At 38.1% G+C, this 21,029-nt stretch overlaps 1 protein-coding gene across 3 annotated transcripts in view; it reads left to right on the forward strand.

Moving 5' to 3' along the window:
* The window catches only part of SGCE (sarcoglycan, epsilon), a 96,638-nt gene that overhangs the window by 4,727 nt on the left and 70,882 nt on the right, over positions 1-21,029 (forward strand). Inside the window, exon 2 of one of the 3 annotated variants that reach the window (XM_006834281.1) lies at positions 13,734-13,841. The exons of the other annotated variants lie outside the window; for them this stretch is intronic. Coding sequence (XP_006834344.1) covers positions 13,734-13,841 — 108 coding nt within the window. The remainder of the gene's footprint in view (positions 1-13,733; positions 13,842-21,029) is intronic. 3 annotated transcript variants of the gene reach the window in all.

Consider the following 21,029-nt stretch of genomic DNA (forward strand, 5'->3'; position numbering starts at 1 on the left):
GTTCACAAGCCTTTGCTCTTGGCTCTCTTATTCAACACTTGTATCAGTGACTTTGATGGAGATCTAGGAGAATTGCTTAAAAATCCACAGATGACTTGGAAATAGACAACAGAATTTAGAGTTAGCACAGTTAAATAGACAGCAATGCTATGCTGAAACCAAAAAGGTATTTTTTAGCTGTGAATGCATGGTAATTCATTGGTGTGGAAGGAAGGAGGTGATTTTGTGTGGTGGCACTTTTTGCGGAAAAAGAAGGTTAATATGAACGAGCAGCATGCTGTGGCTGCAAACAACAACAAAAATTCAGATTTGGGCTCTGGTAGTTGTATGTCCCTATAGCACAAAAATTAATAGTACTCTGCTCTAATCAACAGCATCTGTAGTCTTGTGTCCATTTCTGTCTGTCACATTTAAAGAGACGTTGACAAATTAGACAACTTCCAGGACAGTCCACAGGGATAGTGAGGGGTCTGGAAATTTTGTCATAGGAGGTATCCTCAAAGGGTATGGAAATGTTTAGTGAGAGATGACTGAAAAATAGACACATACTGTCTTCGGTTTCCTTTGGAAAGCAGAACTAGCATCAGTGTGTGAAAGGTCGAGATGGATTTCAACTTGAGACCTTTCTAACACTTTCAGCAGCTCAACAAGGGAATGGATTTAACATGTTTACTTGTTCTACACCTTTTAAAGTATCAGAAATAGTCTCATTTCTTGAAATGAATATTTAAGTTGAAGGCGATGATAGCATTTTAGAGTGGATGGCAAAGATATGACTAGAACATATTATTTTTTTCTGATAAATGACCTAAAAGGATAATCCTACATGTTGCAAGTTGACTCTTTCAACTTGAAAATAGCTGCAAAGGGACAGTTTAACACATTCCCTCCTCCTGCTCTGACTCCATTCCCAAACACACATATTTGAGAAGGAAATGAAACTGTTTTTTTTTTGTTTTGTTTTCCCCTGCAGTATCCCGACCTTAATTTGCTTCCCAGAGTTACTTTTGTCCATGTTTCTTGCACATGCAGAACAGGCTTCTCCGGCAGGCAGGGCGGCCTTGGATGCTGGGGGTGGGGTGGGGGCACAGAGTTAAGGTGAGCAGGCTGCTTCATACCCAGGGGAAATGTGGGGCACTTCTGTTTACAATATCTCTCTCCCTTGTAGCATATGAGTAGCTCCTTGCAATTTACTATTACAGTTTTTAGCAAAATAAGATATTTCAACTGAAAGTAGCCTCTGCCTTCCTGCTGCCTTTTAACTTCTCGCTATTTTAGGTCAGCTGGTTTCTGGTTTCTGATGGCCTCAGGGGGCATATTTTTAGTGTCTCAAGCATGTCTTAGAGCAGATGTTTCTTCCCTGTTCATCTGCCTATTGATTGCTTATTTTGATGATCTTAGCTAACTTTGAAAATGTAATTGCTGAAAAATTAATTTGTGGATTCTGTAGGACTTCCTTCTAAAACCCGTCTTCTGAGGAGTGTTAACCAGTAGCACTTCTGACTGGCAGACACTTTTTAAGCCCAGAGCCCTGAAAACTTGACAGATATGAGATGTGAAGGGAGGAGAGGAAATTCTTCTGCCATTTTTTCAACCAACTTTTTCCTGAATCTTTTTGCTGTTGCCTTTTCTCCCCCACACAGAACTTTATCCATCACTTAAATTATTAGATCCGGAATAGGGTTATGTTAATTCTGACTATGTAAAGTATATTTTTAAGTTGAACCAATTTCTCCTGCTTATTCCTCTATCTTTTACAAAAGTGCATGTACTTTGTGGCATTGAAATGCCTATGGCAACTGATGATGGCTCATACATATCCCAGTTGTTGAATATGTCACAGGCGTTCCTGTTTGAGCTCCTATTTCCAAGAGAGAAATATTCCAAGATGAGATTTGGCCCATGAGCGTTCACCTGATCCGCAGGTGGCTACTAGCAATTCCTTGAAGGCAATGCGTGGGAAGTAAACAATCCACAATGTTTTAAATGAAAAGATATTACCTTGGGAAATAAGTAGATAGCTTCAAAACATTAGTTGCTGCATGATTATTAACTTTACAACCTTGAAAACATTAAGATAGTAAGAAAAGTTAGAGTGCTATTTTCTTGGGTCTCTCTGGTAGGATTTAAATTATACACATGTTTATTATTATGTATCTTTATCCAAGACGTAATTGTGCAATAGCGGTTTAAGTACATTTTATTATCTACAAATTACTTATTTTTAGCACATCTTACTTTTCTGATGCAGCAGTATAGGATAAACTGTGGACTACAGGGTCAGTTTGAACCACAAAACTGTCAGTTCAGACCCACCAGCGGCTCCTTGAAAACCCTATACAGAGTCATTTATGAGTCTGAACCGGCACTTAACAACAACTTTCTACCTAATTGCCTCAGATAAATCAGAATTTTAGAGGAGAAGCTCAACAATAACGTACCAAGGGAATCACCACGGTATTTGTTGTGACAGAGATAACATGTTCTTTCTTTTCTAACTGAAAATGAAGCCACTCATTAAAAAAAAAATGTTTTAGAGTGAGGCAGCACTAGTATAAAGTCTTTACTATTCTTCAGCTTTTCACTCATTCATTCATCTGGTCACCACCTTGATTATTATGACTATTTTAAAGATTCAGTGAGAATTTAAAAGAAGAGATCGCAGTGGATTTTTCTATAAGGTGAAATATTTTAGTTCCCTATTAATTCAGCAGTAGACCTAGAAGTAAAGTTATTTTTTAATGTTGAACTGCAAAATAAAGGAAAAAGTGAGAACTGAGGTCTTTTTGTCTTCTTCCTTAACCAATTAGTGCCTCTCACTGTGCATTAAAATACATTGATTTTTCTCTACTATAAAATAGTTAATCAGTGCAGCACCTTTAACATCCTTCAATTTCAATAGTCTCACAGTTGTTTCTAATCAAAGACCAATACTGCAGAAGTGGAAACAGAACAGATTGCAATCTGAAATACTGTGCATTTCAAATTTTGTGTTTATCAAAATCTAAAGTGCACATTATTTTTATGTCTAGCTGTTTTAGAAATGGCTTCCGGATATACTCATAATAGTGCTCAAAGACACAGCTATAAGAATGCTTATTGTAGCATTAATAGGAAGAATGAGAATATTATTAATGAAGAATTCTTTTATTCTTTTGCTTATTGGATGGCGATTGGTTTTGCTTTCCTCTGTTAGATAGTGGAGAATGCACGGTCACAGTGATCATGGAACTTGTACAGTAGTGGGGTTGACAAACTTCAATAAGTAATCAAACACTTTTAGAACTATAATAAGTGTTTACAAAACACTGACACCATGCTTCTAAATAGTGGCTTGGAGCAGAGAGGTTAGCCTCCAGGAGAATGTGCTGGGATATGCCATCTGAGCAAATGATAGGTAGGTGAAGAAGAAAGATTTATTGAGGTATAAGCAAGAGCTTGTGTTGAGACTCTAGGAGCCCTGGTGGCGCTGTAGGATAAGCACTGGACTGCTAACTTCAGGATCGGCGATTCAAACCCACCAGCTACACTGAGGGAGACAGATGAGACTTTCTGTTCTTTTAAAGATTTAAAAGCCTCAGAAATCCTAGACAGGGCACTATGAGTCCAAATTAACTTGATGGCAGTGGGTTTTGGGGGCGTAGAGACCATAGAGTAGAATAAAGCCAGCCAAATAGGCACAGAAGGAAGTCCAGAGAGGTGGGGACATGGAATGGGGGTGCATAGTGTGAAATGAGGCTAGAGAGAGAGTTAAGAAGCAAATTTTTGGGGGGTCTTGCAGACCACCTGGAAGAGTTCAATTTTTATTCTAAGACCAACTGAAAAGTCCTTGAATGGGTTTAGGCTGCACTGATAAAATTTGCATTTCAAAAAGAATACTTTAGCTGCTTTGAAGTGTAGAAAAGCTTGCGGGGTGGGGGGGGGGGGAGAGGGGGGTCGGAGTAGATTGTAGACTGCAGCTGACCAGTCAGAAGGTTTTAGTAATTTAGTAATTCTGAATGGAGATGATGATATCTTGGACTAGGTTGATGATAGGAGGGAGATGAAACGCGGAGGAACATTCTGAGGGATAAAAATCAACAGAAGTTGAGATTGAATTGAATTGGGGGTGGAAACTGGTGGGAGGAGGTGTCAAGGGCAGTTTCTTGATAATTTCTCACACATGTGGGAGGACCATTCATGGAATTGAATAATACTGGAAGAAAACTAGATTTTAAGGTGGAGATCATGAGTTCTACTGTGGACAGAGTGTGCAGTGATAGTAAATATTTGTGAGTGAGCCACACAACTGAAAGTTGTTGTTATTAAGTGTCATTGGTCACTTCTGACCCATAGCAATCCTGTTGAATAGGGTTTTCAAGGAGGGACTAGTGAGCTTGAATCACCGACCTTGAGGTTCAAACAGACTTTGCAGTCTAGTGCATTAACCAAAAGTCTGTAACCCTAAAATGTAGTATCACGTAAGAAATGTTCAAGTTGTTAACTGAAAAAAATTGTGATTCCATTATGCAAAAGACTGGTGTGTACATGTTTATGTGGAGACATGTCTATACATATATAAGCTTGCTTGTTCATAAGATACAGAAAGATAGAGACCATTTAGAGTAGGTACCCTAGGCCTGAAGGAGCCTGGGAGGTGCATTGGTTACATACTGAACCCGTTAACCTAACCTAATGGTGAGCAGTTCAAACCCACCAGGCAGGCCCTGGGAGGATGACAGCAGCAGTCTGCTTTGGTAAAGATTTACAGCCTTGCTTTAGAAACCCTATGGGGCAGTTCTGCTTTGTTCTTCAAGGTCCTAATGCATGGGAATAGACGCCTTGGTGCAATTGTTTGTTTTTGTTGTTGTTGTTTGACCCTAAGCAGTGGCATTGGAGGGGTTGCCATAGTATATAGTGAGAGGGAACTGTTATATTTATAACCTCCTGGTTATACTATTTGAATGTACAGTGAGAATGTATGGCTTTTTTAATAAAGAAAATTACTAACAGTTGAAAGTAAATACTAGAAAGTAAATATGAGAGTATTTTTCTTTAAAACATTTTTTAATTGGAAAGATCATGTAAGCATTGTTGTATTTTTGTATTTTGAAAAGACATATTGTCTACCGTTTTAGTTTCCTAGACCAACAGCGTTTCCACTTCTGCCTTTTAATCCTTTTCCACTAGATTGCACTATTACCCTAGATTTCCCATAGTCTACCGTATTATTATTTTGTATTCTACTTTTTACTAATTTTATTAATTGCAAAACAATCATTTGTTTTGTATGTGAGGACATTTAATTATAACCCTACATATATCTACTACATCTATTGTTTATCATCTCTGTTAAGGGTCTCACCGGTGTTCCTTGTTTACCCAGTATTTCTGAGGTGGAACATAAACAGATTGTGTCATTTCTAAGGCAGTAGAAACTTATCTTTCCAGTATAAGCCTTAACTGGGCCACTTCAAAAAACTACCACGAAAAGCGAGTAACCTTCTCTTCTCTATTTACTGTTCTACAAAAGAAATACTTCTTCTTATATCAGACATTTCATTTTAAGCCCAATTTTTTATATTCTGTATAGTACAAAGCTGAATTTTGTATGTGTGGTATCTCTTGCTTTTGTTGCATTATTTTCTCCAAAGAAATAACTAAGAATTTACAAGAATCAAACAGAGAATATGACAATCAATATAACTCTTTGCATCTGGATTTCCTCAGACGGGTACGCGTTGGCCTTGGCGCAGTGCTGGAAATGGGTTATGAATTTGTAGATGCTCCATCTTCTTATCCCCCGGGAGACCCTGTGGAGTGTGGGATGGTTGGAGCCCCTGGTCCTGAGAAACCTGATACTTATTCCACTCTGCAATAGAAATATCATTTTTCATGTGTCGTGACTGTGGTGGGGAAAAGGAGTGTCAAATAATATCACTGGTAGCGACAACAAACTGTAGTTGAATGTTTAGAAAAGAAAAATCACTTTAAAAGAAACCCAGATTTCTTTCAAATTAGTTGAATATTAATTTTTAACAATAGCTTACAGTTTTTGCGAATTGCATTCTGTGCTAAGCCTCATTCTAATGGGCTTTAACGTGTTAGCTCACCTAATATTCATGATGCCTCTAGGATGTGGGCATTATTTTATTACTGTTAGATGAGTACAGTGAGGCACAGAGACATTAATTTTAAATCTTCAATTTGAACCAAGACAGTCTGTCTCCAGAGAATCTTATATTAAATACTGCCTTACTTTACTCTTAATTTTATTTCTCTTTGAAGTTTAATACCTCATCTTGTTGTTAAGTGTTGTAAATCTGTAAATCTTTGCTGGAACAAAAAGCCTCTTCTTTCTCCCATGGGGCAACTGGAACCCCCAACCTTGTGGTTCATAATACAGTGCTATCCTATTCCCAATATTTTACCTAACTTGTGCTAAAATGATAAAAGTCTAATTATTTTGAAATGTGTTAAATGATTTCATGCACCTCTCTGCTAGGCTCTTCTATTTCAACAAGACTTGGAGATTTCTATTCTGGAGCCCATGATTTAAGTCCTGCTGTTACAGGAATTTCTTTTCCAACACCCTTCAGAGGTTGGGGTGGACAGTCCTTAGCAAAGCTTTTTCCCCTCATATATTCTAACTAACTCTTCAACATTTCTCTTTTAAAGAATCTTTTTCTAGCAATTTCTAATCCAGGAATCAGGGAACCTTATTTTTTTCTAGAAAGAAAAATAAATGGAAGATAAAAGCCCCTGAAAACACCACATAAAACAAACAGCTGACATTTAATCGTTTCTGACTCATGGCAGCCACATGTGTGCTAGAGCAGAACTTCAGGGTTTTCAATGACTTGCCTTCTTTCAGAAGTAGATTGTCAGACCTTTCTTTTGAGGTACCTCTGGGTGAATTTGAACCACCAATCTTTTGGTTAATAGCCAAATACTTAACCATTTGCCCTACCTAGGGTCTCTGAAGTTGAAGAAAGCTTACTAGTAATAATACTACCAATAAATTACTTTCACATTTAGCTATTTGGGGATAGTAATGACAATTAGGATTCCTGGTGTGGTGCTATAAGATAATGCCCTGGACCTCAAGGTCGGTCTGAACAGCAAGGTTGGCAGTTCAAATTCACCAGCCACTCCTTGGAATCCCTATGTAGCATCGCTATGTGTTGGAACAGACTTGACAACATTTAATAGCAATAGTGTCAAGTCATGACAGACTTTGCAGTCAGCCAAGTAATGGGTTCAGAATCCAACTCTGCCACTTAGTAAACATATATGTGACCTGAAGTGGTGTTGGTTGTTGTTAAAGTGCTGTCCAGTATGTTCCAATTCATAGTGACCCGATATAAGGGTTCCATGGAGCAGTTGGTGGGTATGAACCATCGACCTTGAGCTTCAAACTGACCTTGCATCAAGCGCTTATCTTATAGCACCATACCAGGGTTAGTTACTTCATTTCTTTTTTTCATTTTTATTATTATTTAAATTTTTTTCTTCAAATAGTTACTTAATTTCTTAAGACTTCATTCATATCCTCATAGTAAAATTAAATTAATAGCACCTATCTCATATAGTTGAAGGAGCTCTGGTAGTGTAGTGGTTAGGAATCGGGCTGCGAACCCCAAGGTCAGCAGTTCGAAACCACCAGCTGCTCTGCGGGAGAAAGATGAGGCTTTCTGATCCCATAAAGATTTACAGACTCGGAAACCCTGTTCAGGGTCGCTATGGGTCGGAATCGACTCGATGGCACTTAACAACAATAACAACAATCTCATATAGTTGTAGTAATTAAATTAGTATGTGTAAAAACCTTGAGTGCAATGCCTAGTACTTAGCATTCAAAATTTAGAGGTTAATGATAAGAAGTTAACAGTCAACTGACATTTTTAAAGAGAAGAAACAGGAAAACAATTAAATATATATATATATATATATATATATAATGTGGTCTTAAAAGTATTAAGGAGAGTTGTATAAAGATACGGCAGTGAAGAGAAAAATATAGAAGGTACAGAAAAGACATGCAGAGGGGGCTGAGAAGAGAAGAGATGTGGAAGAGTTGAGAGCTAGATATCCAGCTTCTAAAAACAAAGTCTATGTCCCCTTTGAGTAAAATATGATCTGAGACAGATAAGAGAGCTGACAGAGAGAGATTTAGCAGTTTGGTTCTAAGGTGCATGTGTTAATCAGATTAAATTTCATTTGGCATATCCTGCTGTTTACTTGGACAGTAATGTCTGAGTAAGTTATTATTTATTATTTCTGTTCCTTGACATTCTGATTAGCTCATCAGCAATCAGTCACTATTCACAGCTCTTCAATTGCGTTTATTAGGCAGAAAACCCCTCCTCTCCCAGTCAGCAAATTATTCAGGTTTGGAAAAGAGAAATGTTTCTTCAGAGTATGTTTGCCCTAGGCCGGATGTAATCTAGTCACGCGACTACAAGATTCAAAGAGAATCCCAGAATCTTAGAACAAATTTTAAATATTGTATGGTTTCTAGGGAAGTTGAAGGCATGCCAGCCACTTTTGTGTGATTTCAGGGTTTGATGATCTTGGAGGAGGGGAAGAATACTGAGGCGCTGATTAGACTGGGTATAGTAACATGCCAGCTAATAGTGTGAAGTCTTACCGGTTTGAGGTGTGTAAACCAAATACTCATGTTATTATTTGTTGTTGTGTTTTGAATTAGAGCACAACTCCCATCCAGGTATAATTGTAGCAGATTATTGTGAACCAGTGAGCACTGTGGAGTTCTCTTCAAGATTTCTAAGGATGGTCTGTTTTCTTTGGAAGAAGTCCAAGAACCAGTCTATATACATTTTCTTTACACATCAAGTTTAATCATAAAAAGTTGTATATAGAAAAGATATTTTCAATATGGAGTCATGTTTTCCTAACTTAATTAAAGAAATTTGTTCTCACAGGAAAAACAAGAAAAATGCTTTGGTCCTTTTCTAATGAAAATCAAACTCTAAACCACTAGGTTTTTCTCAGTGAGCATTCTGCACTTGTTAATATACAGATTATAATAATTTTCTATACAAGCAGTTAGTCGAGTAGAACAATGATGTTAACTTACAATTAAAAGCAAATAGTTATTTCCGTGTTATTGATGTTTCTCTCTCAAGGTGTGGGGACTTGAATGTTTTATCAGCCACACAAGCCATGGTATTGTCACTTGTCTTAGTGACATTGTCTGGCAAATAGACCCTCATAAAATGGTCTTTTTATTTAGTTGTATTGGACTAAGTGAGTAAGGAAGACTGTAGAAGAATTGATGCTTTTGAGTTATGGTGTTAGAGGAGAATATTGAAAGTGTCATGGATTGCCAAAAGAACAAACAGATCTGTGTTGGAAGAATTACAGCCAGAGTGCTTCTTGGAGGCCAGGATGGCCAAACTTCATGTCTCATACTTTGGATATATTGTCAGCAGGGACCAGTCGCTGGAGAAGGATATCATGTTTGGTAAGGTGAAGGGTCAGAGAAAAAGAGGAAGACCCCCAGCAAGATGGATTGGCCAAGTGGCAGCATCAGTGGGCTCAAGCATGGCAACAATTGTGAGGTTGGCCCAGGACCGGGCAGTGTTTCGTTCTGTTGTGAATAGGGTCGCTATGAGTCGGTGCCAACTCGATGGCACCTAACAACAATTGGACTTCAGTAGTCTCCCTGAAGAGCATGTGGTAATATGAGGAATATAGGTATTATAATATGAACCTTTAAAAAATGAAGGTGCTCCAAATAATGCTGGCTTTATTATATTTATTATTGTGTATTAGAGTTAAAATTAATTAAAAATAAATATATATTATTATTGTGTATTATAAAATACCCAAAGTGGTATTTATGGAAAGTGTTTGGAATTCCTTTATGTTGTCTCTGTGTTTTTTAACAACTAAAGCACCAGTCAAATTTGCTTTGGAATCCTTGTAAAAGGCAGTGTTGTATTAGTTCACCCATCAAGAACGCACAGTGGCGTCAAATCTTATGCTGTTGGGGTGATAGTTGTTAAGTGCCATCAAGTTGGTTCAGACTCATAGCGACCCTGTATAGTTTCCAACGAGCAGCTGGAAGGCTCCAATTGCCAATCTTGTGGTTAGCAGTCCAGTGCTTATCCTACAGCGCCACACCAGTACTCCTTCCCTGGGGTTAGTCAGGTTCTAGAAGTCAATGTAAGACAAAATTCCCATAGACTTAAAATTATCCTAGTAAATCCTTTAAATCACCTATAAAGTACAATGTGTGTAGTTTTGTGGATATAACTGTGAACAACAATGTAATGCACAATGCTGAGAACCACTGAGTTAGAATAAAGGAAGGACACTCAAACCATTCTTTCTTTATGGTAACTAGCCAGTCCTTGGAGAAGTGGAGAATTCTAAAGAGGGCTTGCTTGTCTGCAGGATTTACTCCATTCTGCTTTAAGTTTAAGCCTCCATAATCTTCAGACATGTTGATAGATTTGTTTGGTTTTGTAAAGCTTGAGCTAGAGCCTTGTATGTGAAGGCACTTTGCATAGTAGCATTTAAGTCTAAATGTTAGTCATCAGATCCACATTGTTCTTTGCAAAGTTGTAGAGAATTTGGTCTCCTGCTTCCTGTTTGGATTTCCCACTGTCCAGCACTGACCTTTCATAGTCTTGCAAATGAGTCAGTTAAGAAGCTCTGGTGGTGCTGGGGGGGTAAATGTTGGACGGCTAACTACAAGTTCAGAGGTTCAAACTCAAGAGCTGTTCAGTGAAAGAAAGATAGGCCGTCTGCACCCATCAAGGTTTACAGTCTCAGAATCCCTCAGAAACATAGAGTCGCTATGTTGTTGTTGTTAAATGCCCTGGAGTCGGTGTTGACTCATAGTGACCCTGTATACGTTTTCCGAGGCGCGGCTCAAACTGACCTTGCAGTCCAACGCATTAACCCACAGTGCCACATCAGCTGAATGAATATCCATTTCTCTTGGATTCTGTAGGTCACTCAAAGTCAACTGGTGCTCAGAAGTGTATATGACAGTCATCTGTTGAAACTGTGTAATCCATCTAATCAGAATACTCTGAAATTGTGAATGAATATTTAATTTTTTAAAAAATTATTATTTAGGTCTTGAGTGTGGTGGTGGTGGTTGTTATGGGCTGTGGAGTTGGATCTGACTCACAGTGACCCCACATAGGGTTTCCTAGCATAGTGATTATGAGTCGGGCTGCTAACTTCAAGGTCAGAAGTTGGGAACTACCTCCGGTTCTGCAGAAGAAATATGAGACTTTATGCGCCCATAAAGACTTACAGCCTTGGAAATCCTATGTGGGGTTGCTGTGAGTCGGAACCGACTCCATGACACACCACCACCATAAATAGAAGGAGCCTTGGTGATACAGTGGTTAAAGACCTCAGCAGCTAATTGAAATATTGATGATTTGAACCCACTAGAACTCTGTGGAAGAAAGATGTGCAGAGGGGTAGTTCTACTCTGCCCTAGGGTCGCTATGTGTCCGAATTTACTCAACAACAAAGGGATTGGTATAAAGATATATTTTTAAAGAGCTGTCCAGGTGATATTTCTCAACCAGCATGTTGCCTTGGGAACCCAATGAACAAGAGAACTCTGGAGGTGGGGGATTTTGCCACAAGTGACTATTAACATTTCTAATCCTGTTTTAGCTTAAATCACTGAGGAAATGTCTATGGTATTTATGCTTCACCTAGATTTTAAAGTATATAATTTCTGTTATTAAACAAGTCAGCCATTTATTTAGCACATCATTCATAAGATTGGTAGTTTAGTAGGCGTACTTAAGTTTACAAAATTGAATAGTAATTAGATTATTTGCTTGGGTGATAGGGTCTTTGGTTTCTACTCTTATGTCTCACTGAAATAATAGCCTGAAGTTTTATTTATTTTTAATAAGCTGGGTTTTTAAAGTTGCATTCGTTCTTCATACTTTAGTAGGGAACTTAGTATTTCTGATACTTCAGCTTAGATTCAAATGCTTATTGAAAACTTAGTTTGGAAAGAAAATACACATTTCCTCTGTGATTTGTGAACAAAGTGGATCTCAACATTAAATGCCTGTTCTGCAGCAAACGTTTCTCTCTTCACTTGCCCTTTATTTATGGTTCAGGATGTCTTGGTCCTACCCATGCTAATTTTCCTAATTTCCCTTTGATTGTACCTCATTGTACTCCTTTTCTTTATGGTCAGTCTCCTCTCCCCTGATTTCTTTTCCTCAGCTTATGAACAAAATGTAAGTCTCCAAATAACCCTTCTCTCTACCTTGCTACTTCTCAGCCTAACATACGATCTCGGATTCTACTCTCACCATTTTATTGGAACTTCACTTTTGAGGAGTTACCAATTACTTTTCACTTTTCAAGGTTTACAGTCTTTTCTAAGCACTCATCTTTTCTGACCTTTTTGCAGTACGCACAGTTGTTGATCACACTCTCTTTGATAGCTCTCTTCCATTGGCTTAGGTGGTACTTCATTCTTAGTTGTCCTTTCTTTGCTGTTTATCTTCTGCTTTGGCTAGATAAATGTGTTTATTAACACACTTTCCTGCTTTTGGGGTCCCTCCTACTCTTTGTATATTCCTTCTTGAAATATTTCACTTTCAGAAGATTGTTATGTACTGTCAAGTCTAGTTGACTCATTAGTGTCACTGTGTAGGGTTTCTGAAGAGTGGCAGGCATATTTGAACCACCAACCGTATTGTTAGCAGTCCAGTGCTTATCCTACAGCACCACACCAGGACACATTTACTTGAGGTCCATTCATAGGTCATGTACCTTGGGGAATTATTGGACTGAGATGAACTGAACAGAACAGACCAGAGATGGCCAGAAGATGTGAGAAAATAGGGTAGAGAGCCTATGTTATAGTCAGAAAAATGGTCCCCAAATCTCAAGGCTGAAATGTAAGGATGAAAAATGGGAGAGTAAGCAGTAAGATTGATAGTTTGGATGGTGGGGAACATGGTAGAGCCATATCTGATGAATGGACCAAGATTGAAATTGTCTATTATCTTCTCCAGATCACTCTTTTCATGGGACCTAATATTTGTTACCTGGATTCCTGGAATGGAGCTGTGGGTTAATGTGCTGGACTGAAAAATCGGTTTCAACCGCAAGTTCCGTGGTTCAAGTTCACCAGTCACTCCAGGGAAACCCTCTACTGGGTTACTTGGGTCGGAACTGACTCCACGGCACTTAACAACAACAACAACAACAATGTTTATTATCTGGGGGCATGGTATCTTTAAGCAATTACACTAAGCTTTGGTTTCAACAGTTTTTCTCCTAGGGATGAAGTTTACATCAACCTCTGAAGGCCCATTTCAGAGCTCTGTTTCCATTCTTTCCCTAGATGGGTTCACCTGGTTACCAACTGGCACCTAAAATTTCACATATTCCAAATACATTCTGAATTTATCACTTAAAATGAATTTCACGTAGCCAGAGACCATTGTGTTTCCCTCTGCATTTTACCGTTGTGTGTGTATGTGTTTCTATACGAGTGATCAAGTCCTATAGATTGTAAACTCCTTGCGAGGCAGGAAATGTGTCTTATTATTTACTTTATTGCCTTTCCATATTTCTTGTATTGACATGCAACAGATACTGCTGAATGGACATAAACAGCTAGGTGGGCTGAATAGAATCAGATCCCAGTTAACACTAGGTGATCTATGATAATCATCTCTAATCTGACATTAATTTCACTTTTTGTGCATTTGTTTTCTGAAAAGCTTTTTTATTAAGCTGTGCTGATGGCATAAATGGAACAGTTAACTGGAAGACCAGACAGGCCAACAGTTTTATTATCAGCAGAAAAGTGGCTGCTGGGAAGAAAGATGGTGAGTTTAGGTGGTAAATCTAAACTTTTGGGGATTCAACTAAATGTCTGCTTCCAGTATTCTTTTGCTTTTTTAGTCACTTAAAATTTTTTTTGTTTTGGCTTCTTTTTTGACAAGTTAATATGAAAATAGAAAAATTGTTTTTTCTAATCATCTAAAACTTCTGATCTTCTGTTTCTTAATCCATTATAAAGTTTTTTTCTTTTGCTGTAGTTTTTTTAACTGAAAATAATCTGTTTTTAACTTATTATTGCCACTTATCTCGTCACTTTTTTGTGCCACTTATCAAAATCATTCCAGTGTGTTTACTGTAACAATTCATTTAAAACACTGAGTGACACTAAGAAATATAGTTACTATCAATTGTAAAAGCATTTGTATAACCTTAGAACAATGATAATGAAATATGATGTCTAATTTTAGTTGCAAAGCAAAATTGACATGTTTTGCCATTAAATAATTATTTGGTACTTGTTTTCTATTGGAAAGATGACATGACCCTCAAATGATTGATTGTTCCTTCCAAATTTCTCATTTCTACCTATAAATGCAACAACAAGTATGCCAGAACCTTTGCAATAATGTGTTTTGTTAAAGAGAAAAAGATTTACTTTACAGTCAAATAAGATGATGTACTTCTTTCAGGGTACTCTAGCTGGTTCCATCATGGGATTCACCCTGGACTGACAACCTTTATCTGGTTGGCTATGCGGTAAGGCTGAGGAGCTTCAGCTTTTTGACACGTCTGTTGTTACTGTTGTTAGCTGTCTTTGAGTCAGCCTCTGACTTAAACTGATCCTATGCTCAATAGAAATAAATGCTCCCCAGGCCTGCAACATTCCCATGATTGTTTGTGGGTCAGACTTGACACATCTGCTCTTACTTTTTGCTAAACTTCCTGTTACTATTGGCCCTACATGGCCTTTACTCTTGAGATCTGCATTTTACTTCTGCTTTATTTTCTATGCAGGACTTTGAACCTGCTCCGTGTCCTCCTTCCTCACATGAGATCTACAGTGAGTCTTCCTTTGTAGTTCACATCATTTTGTACTAAATTGTAGTCATCTTTTCTCTTTTCTTCAGTTTCTTCTCTTTAACTTTAATCCCTAGAATATTTCTCTTCTCTGTGGGCATGCTCCTCCTGCTCCTATTTGATTTGCCAAAAGAGTACTCTCAAACCAGCTATTTTACCTAATCTTTCATGTGCTGTTGTTCTTAGTGAAATGTACGATTCCAAGACCTTTACATTTGTTGTTGTTATGTGCCGTGGAGTCGGTTCCGACTCATAGCGACCACTGTACAGGGTTTCTGAGGCTGTAAATCCTTACGGGAGCAGAAAGCCTCATCTTTCTCCAATGGAACAGCTGGTAGTTTTAAACTGCTGACCTTTGAGGTTCGCAGCCCTATTTGTAACCACTACGCTACCAGAGCTCCTTAGACCTTTACATAGCATACTCTAAAATCTCCAAGAGGTATTTGTCAATTCCAACTTCAAACATTCTCCCATTGAACTTCAAACTGATTTTCCTTGGGACTTGACACTGATTTTCCTTGGGAACTTCAAACTGGGACTTCAAACTGGGACTTGACACTGATTTCCTTGGGACTTGACACTGATTTTCCTTGGGAACTTCAAACTGATTTTCCTTGGGACTTGATTTTCCTTGGGACTCAAAATATAATGGTCGCTACATCTTGAGATAATCAGTTCACAGTTGGGGTTTTCACAATTTCTAATTTCCTCAGTTTCTCTTAAACTCATCTTTTAGGTTCTTCTCCCTTTTCACAACGACCCTGCCTAGGGTTTCCAAGGAGCGACTGGTGAGTTTGAATCACCGGCCTTGTGGTTTAAACCATCTTTGCGGTCACGTACTTTATCCCATAGCACCACACCAGGATTTCTCATCCTATTATAGTTCTTTATTACCAAAATACCTTTCAGAGTAATAAATTTCATCAGTTGTATGAAGATAATTGACTCATTGCTTTTATAATGATACTGATGAATATCAGTCGCCACTAATTATCAATACATCTCGACTGCATGTTTGATAATTTTAGACTGAAAAAGTTGGTAGAATTCTTCTATTTTATCATTATTGGCTTTTAGTGGTTGATGCATAAATTTGAATAGTCGTGGTATTAACTGGTTATCCTTGTAGGTGTGTGGATAGTATCCTATCACAGACACTGTTGTGCTTCAAGACAGCTTTTGATATGTTCTTTCTGGATGAATGAGATTCCATTCCTCTTCAATTTGTCATTCCAAACATGTGATTGTCAAATTCAAAATGGCCAATACCAGTTTGACTACGCAAAGGCTTTCGATTGTGTGGATCATGACAAGTTATAGACAACACTGCAGAGAATGAGTATTCCAGAGTACTTAACTGTGCTCATGAGGAACCTGTACATAGAATAAGAAGCAGTCGTTTAAATAGAACAAGAGGACACTGAATAGTTTAAAATTAGGGAAGATGTGCACCAAGGTTCTATTCTTTCACCATACTTATTCAGTCTGTATGCTGAGCAAATAATATGAGAAACTGTATTATATCAAGAAAAATGTGGCATCAGGATTGGACGAAGACTCATTAACAACCTGTGGTATGCAGATGATACAGCCTTGCTTGCTGAAAGTGAAGAGGACTTAGAATACTTATTGATGAAGATCAAAGACCACAGTCTTCGGTATGGATTGCATCTCAATGTAAAGAAAACAGAAATCCTCACCACTGGACCAGTAAACAACATCCATATAAAGGGAGAAAAGATTGAAGTTGTCAAAGATTTCATTTTACTAGAATCAAGTACCAACACTCATGGAAGCAGCAGTCAAGAAAGGAAACGACGTATTGCATTAGGCAATTCTGGTGCTCTTTGAAGAGCAAAGGTGTCAGTTTGAGGACTAAGATGTGGTATTTTCAGTAGCCTCATATGCATGTGAAAGTTGGACAGTGAATAAGGAAGACCGAAGAAGAATTGATGAATTTGAGTTATGGTGTTGCAGGACAACATTAAAAGTACCATGATTGGCCAAAAGAACAAACCAGTCTCCGTTGGAAGAAGTACAGCCAGAATACTCCTTGGAAGCCAGGATAGCAAAACTTCATCTCTTATACTTCAGACATCTTATCAGGATGGACCAGTTCCTGAAGAAGACTATCATGTTTGGTAAAGTGGAGGGTTGGAGAAAGAGAGGAAGACCCCAACCAGATGGATTAGCACAGTGGTGGCAGCAATGGGCTCAGGGTTAGCAATAATTTTGAGGTTGGCTTGGGATTAGGCAGTGTTTCGTTCTGTTGTGCATAGGGTCTCTATGTATTGGTACAGACTCAATGGCACCTAACAAGAACAGCAAATGAGTATTAATGAAGTCAAACGATTTTAAATGCTATTTCACATATCGAAAGGTTCACAGGTCTTTTTTTTTTTTTTTTTTTTTACTTTTTCTCCAAGAAATCACAAAAGACTGTAAGAGCATTTATACAGTAAAATAATTTTAGCAATTATATTTTTTATATAGTTTTCACTTTTAATAATATTTCAAATTTTGAATTTTGTGATGTGATGGTGACACTTTGTAAATAGGATTCTGAAGAATTTGAGTGTCTCAGACTAACACATTTGGTACCATTCTATGTCTACACACCTTAAGTGATTATTTGATAATTACCTTAAGTGATTATGACAATCACGACACTGTAAATATGGATTGCTGCTGTTGTTGCTGTTAGGTGGCATGGAGTCAGTGCTGACTCCTAGCAACGCTGTGCACAGTGGAGTGAACACTGCCTGGTCCACAGCCATCTGCACAGTCATTGCTGTGCTTGGACCTATTGCTTCAGCCACTGTGTGAATGCATTTTATTAAGGGTCACCCTCTTTTTTGCTGATTCTTTGCTTTTCGAAGCATGTTATCCATCTCTCAGGACGATCTCTCCTGATAACATATCTAAAGTACGTGGCATGGAATGTCACTGTGCTCGTTTCTAAGGAACATACTGGCTGGACTTTTGCCTAGCTAGATTTGTTTGTTCTTCTGAGGGTAGTGGTGGTTGTTATGTGCTGTGGAGTCGGTTCTGACTCATAGTGACCCTGTATAGGGTTTCTGAGGTTGTAAATCTTTATGGGAGCAGAAAGCCTCATCTTTCTGCCTCCAAGTGGCTGGTAAATTCGAACTGCTGACCTGGTGGGTAGCAACCCAACTCGTAATCCACTATGCTACCTGAACTCCTTGTTCTTCTGTTGTTGTTATTGTTAAGTGCCATTGAGTCAGTTCCCACTCATATCGACCCTGTGTAAGGTTTCCGAGGAGCAACTGGTGGGTTTGAACCGCTGATCTGGTGGTTCACAGTCTAATGCTGATCCACAGCACCACATGATATGTTCAATATTTTTTCCCCACTCCGTAAATTAATACGATTGCCTTTTCTTTTCCTTCAGCAGGTAAGCAGGTGAAATTTACCCCGGGATAATTTAAGTGAAAAGAGAGTAAATCTTCTTATGGCTCAACTTCACTTACACAGCTTCACACTTTCCTGTCTTCTTAGTACAATTCAGGTTCAAAAATGGGTTAACCTTAGGTTTACTGACTTGACTTTCATTGCTCTTTTTTTCTAAGGGACTAAAAGAAAGTCAAAACAATTGTACCCTGATTTCCTAATTACTTTTCATTTACATTTTAAACTTTTATTGGACACTAGGAGGATGAGGTAATAGGCACTTTTAATAGCTTGGTAGGCTTTCCTTCTTCAGTCTTAAAGTAGATTCTCAGACTTAATGGCAGTTGACTGCAGAGCTTTAAGATAGACCATCTTTCTGATGATTTATCTTATTTACTGGTTGGATAGGAACAGGAAGTACCCCTTTGGCTGAAAAGAAACATTCTTCCTTGCATCTGAAAAGTTGCCAGAGTCAGGAAGAATGGCAAAATTCCAGGACTTAAAAGGACTATCTAAGAAAGATAGGAATTCTCCTGCCAGTGTCTGGCTGTCTTTCTTGTTAACTACTCATAGTGACCCTGTACAGGGTTTCTTAGGAGCAGCTGGTGGGTTTTAGCAGCCAACCACGACATGCAAACATTCAGTGCATCATTCAGTGCCTTATCCTGCAGCACCATACCAGGACTCTGGCTTTGAGGGCTGCAATGTCTCCTTTCCTAATTTTCAGACTTATTTCTTTATTTAAGCCCAGCTTGTTCAAATTGTGGTTGTCAACTCATTTCTTCCAGTTGTGCAGTGCAATTAAGGTAATGTTGTGAAATAATAACATTGAACTTCCACTGACAAATTCTGGTTCATCTCTGAACTAGGACAGGTAATTAAGAAAATTAAGATCTTATATAATGTAATAAGCTAACTATCATGGGATGTAATAATAGAAATAATAGAATGCACAACCACCAAATGAATAGACTTATGTTTTCCAGTCAGCAAAATATATTATGATGCAAGTTCAAGTCCTCATTCTTCCGTTTACTATTTCTAGAGGCTTGCACTGGTTGTTAGTCATTCTGGGCTCCATTTTGTCATCTATAATACAAAGGACTGGACTTTCCAGGAGGGCAAATGTCAGTGGATTTCCTTCATATGCCAACTCTAATTGGTATTAACTGTTAGGGATTCTAGTGTGAGTAAGATGTTGAGGCCATATCCCTGCTCAGTAGGAAGTAGTGCTGAGCTTCTTAATAGGGGAAGATACATTGCATGTCCAGACAGGATGACATCTAAAGCCCTTTTCAACTGTAGCATTCTGTGAGACTAAGTTTATTGATCACCAATTAACAGTGGTTTGCAACCTCGTTCCAGCTGACATTTAAGAAAGAAAAAAATAAATAAAACCTTGCAATTAGTACATGGAAAATCAAGACATCGAACTCCAGTTTAGGAAGATTACAGTAAGTGGCTTTAGTTAGGGGGAGAGACAGGGGAGGAATGTCACAAAGAAAACTTCTGCTTTTTGTAGAAAAAGACTCAAGTAGTGGGTTTTTTTCCTAGCTCATGTAAAGGAAAGTGATTGCTGTTTCTTAAAGAACTGAGTGTAAAAAGGCAATCCAGTGCCTTCTTTATGATGAAGTCTACCGCCTGGGCCAGGTGAAGGCAATCCCTGAGACTGAAACAGAAAGAATAGCTGGCCACCGAAAAACGAATGGCCTGCAGTGCTCTGATATTGAGTAAACTCAGTGGTGAAGGGCAGATGGCTCAGAAAAGTTTTGATTCAGTGCCAAGATTTATACAGCTGGATTGATCAAACACAAGGTAAATCGTAGAAAGAAAACAGGTTGTATACCTGGATATTGGTGCGTCTTAGCATATTTTTCTACAGTAATTATCTGCTTTAATAATTAAATTTCAATTTGACTACAGAAATAACATGTTAAAAAATACATTAGGAAAGAAACCATACATACATCAGTCTCTGAAAACCCTGAAATGGGTTCCCTTGGTGCAGAGATCGCAAATGGGTTTCATCTCTTGTAATCAATTTCTATTAATTGGTAGCAGCTTCTTGGAGTACGGTGTACTCAGGAGCGCTGAGCCTCATAAATAGCTTTAAATTGTTAGGACTGTAAAATGTGAAACAAGAAGTCTTATTTTTCCTGCCAGTACTTAAATTTTTTAATTATCATGGATATTCATACCTAGCTGCTTAGGCAAAAATTTATTGTAAATGTTATACTAAATTAGCAGCTATTCCATAGTCTCCTTATTGTCTTAACATTTAAAAACCTCCTTTATCATTCTTATCCTAAATGTTGGTTAAGAATGAACTCAAATAATTTGGACTCAAATCACCCTTATGATACAATAAATAGTTATATTTATTTAAGAGGCAAATTAACAAAATAGAAACACTTTTAGAAATTTTACTTCTTTATGAATGAGTTACCTATTAATTATAGTTTGTGATGCATTCTTAGGCTGATTTAGTAATTGCCAGGATAAACACTGTAATGTCGGCAGTTCAAACCTACCAGCTGCTCTGTGGGAGAAAGCTGGGTTTTCTGCTCCTGTAAAGATTTATAGCCTTGGAAACTTTATTGGGCTGCTGGGAGTCGAAATCGACTCGATATGGTGGGTGTGGTTGGGGTTTAAGGGTAACTATAGGGTTGCTGTTTGGAAACCCTATACAGGGTCACTATGAGTCAAAACTGACTAGATAACACTTAACAATGACAACATAGGAT

Source organism: Chrysochloris asiatica, unplaced genomic scaffold, assembly GCF_000296735.1.
Source record: "Chrysochloris asiatica unplaced genomic scaffold, ChrAsi1.0 scaffold00010, whole genome shotgun sequence".
Classification (NCBI taxonomy): Eukaryota; Metazoa; Chordata; class Mammalia; order Afrosoricida; family Chrysochloridae; genus Chrysochloris; species Chrysochloris asiatica.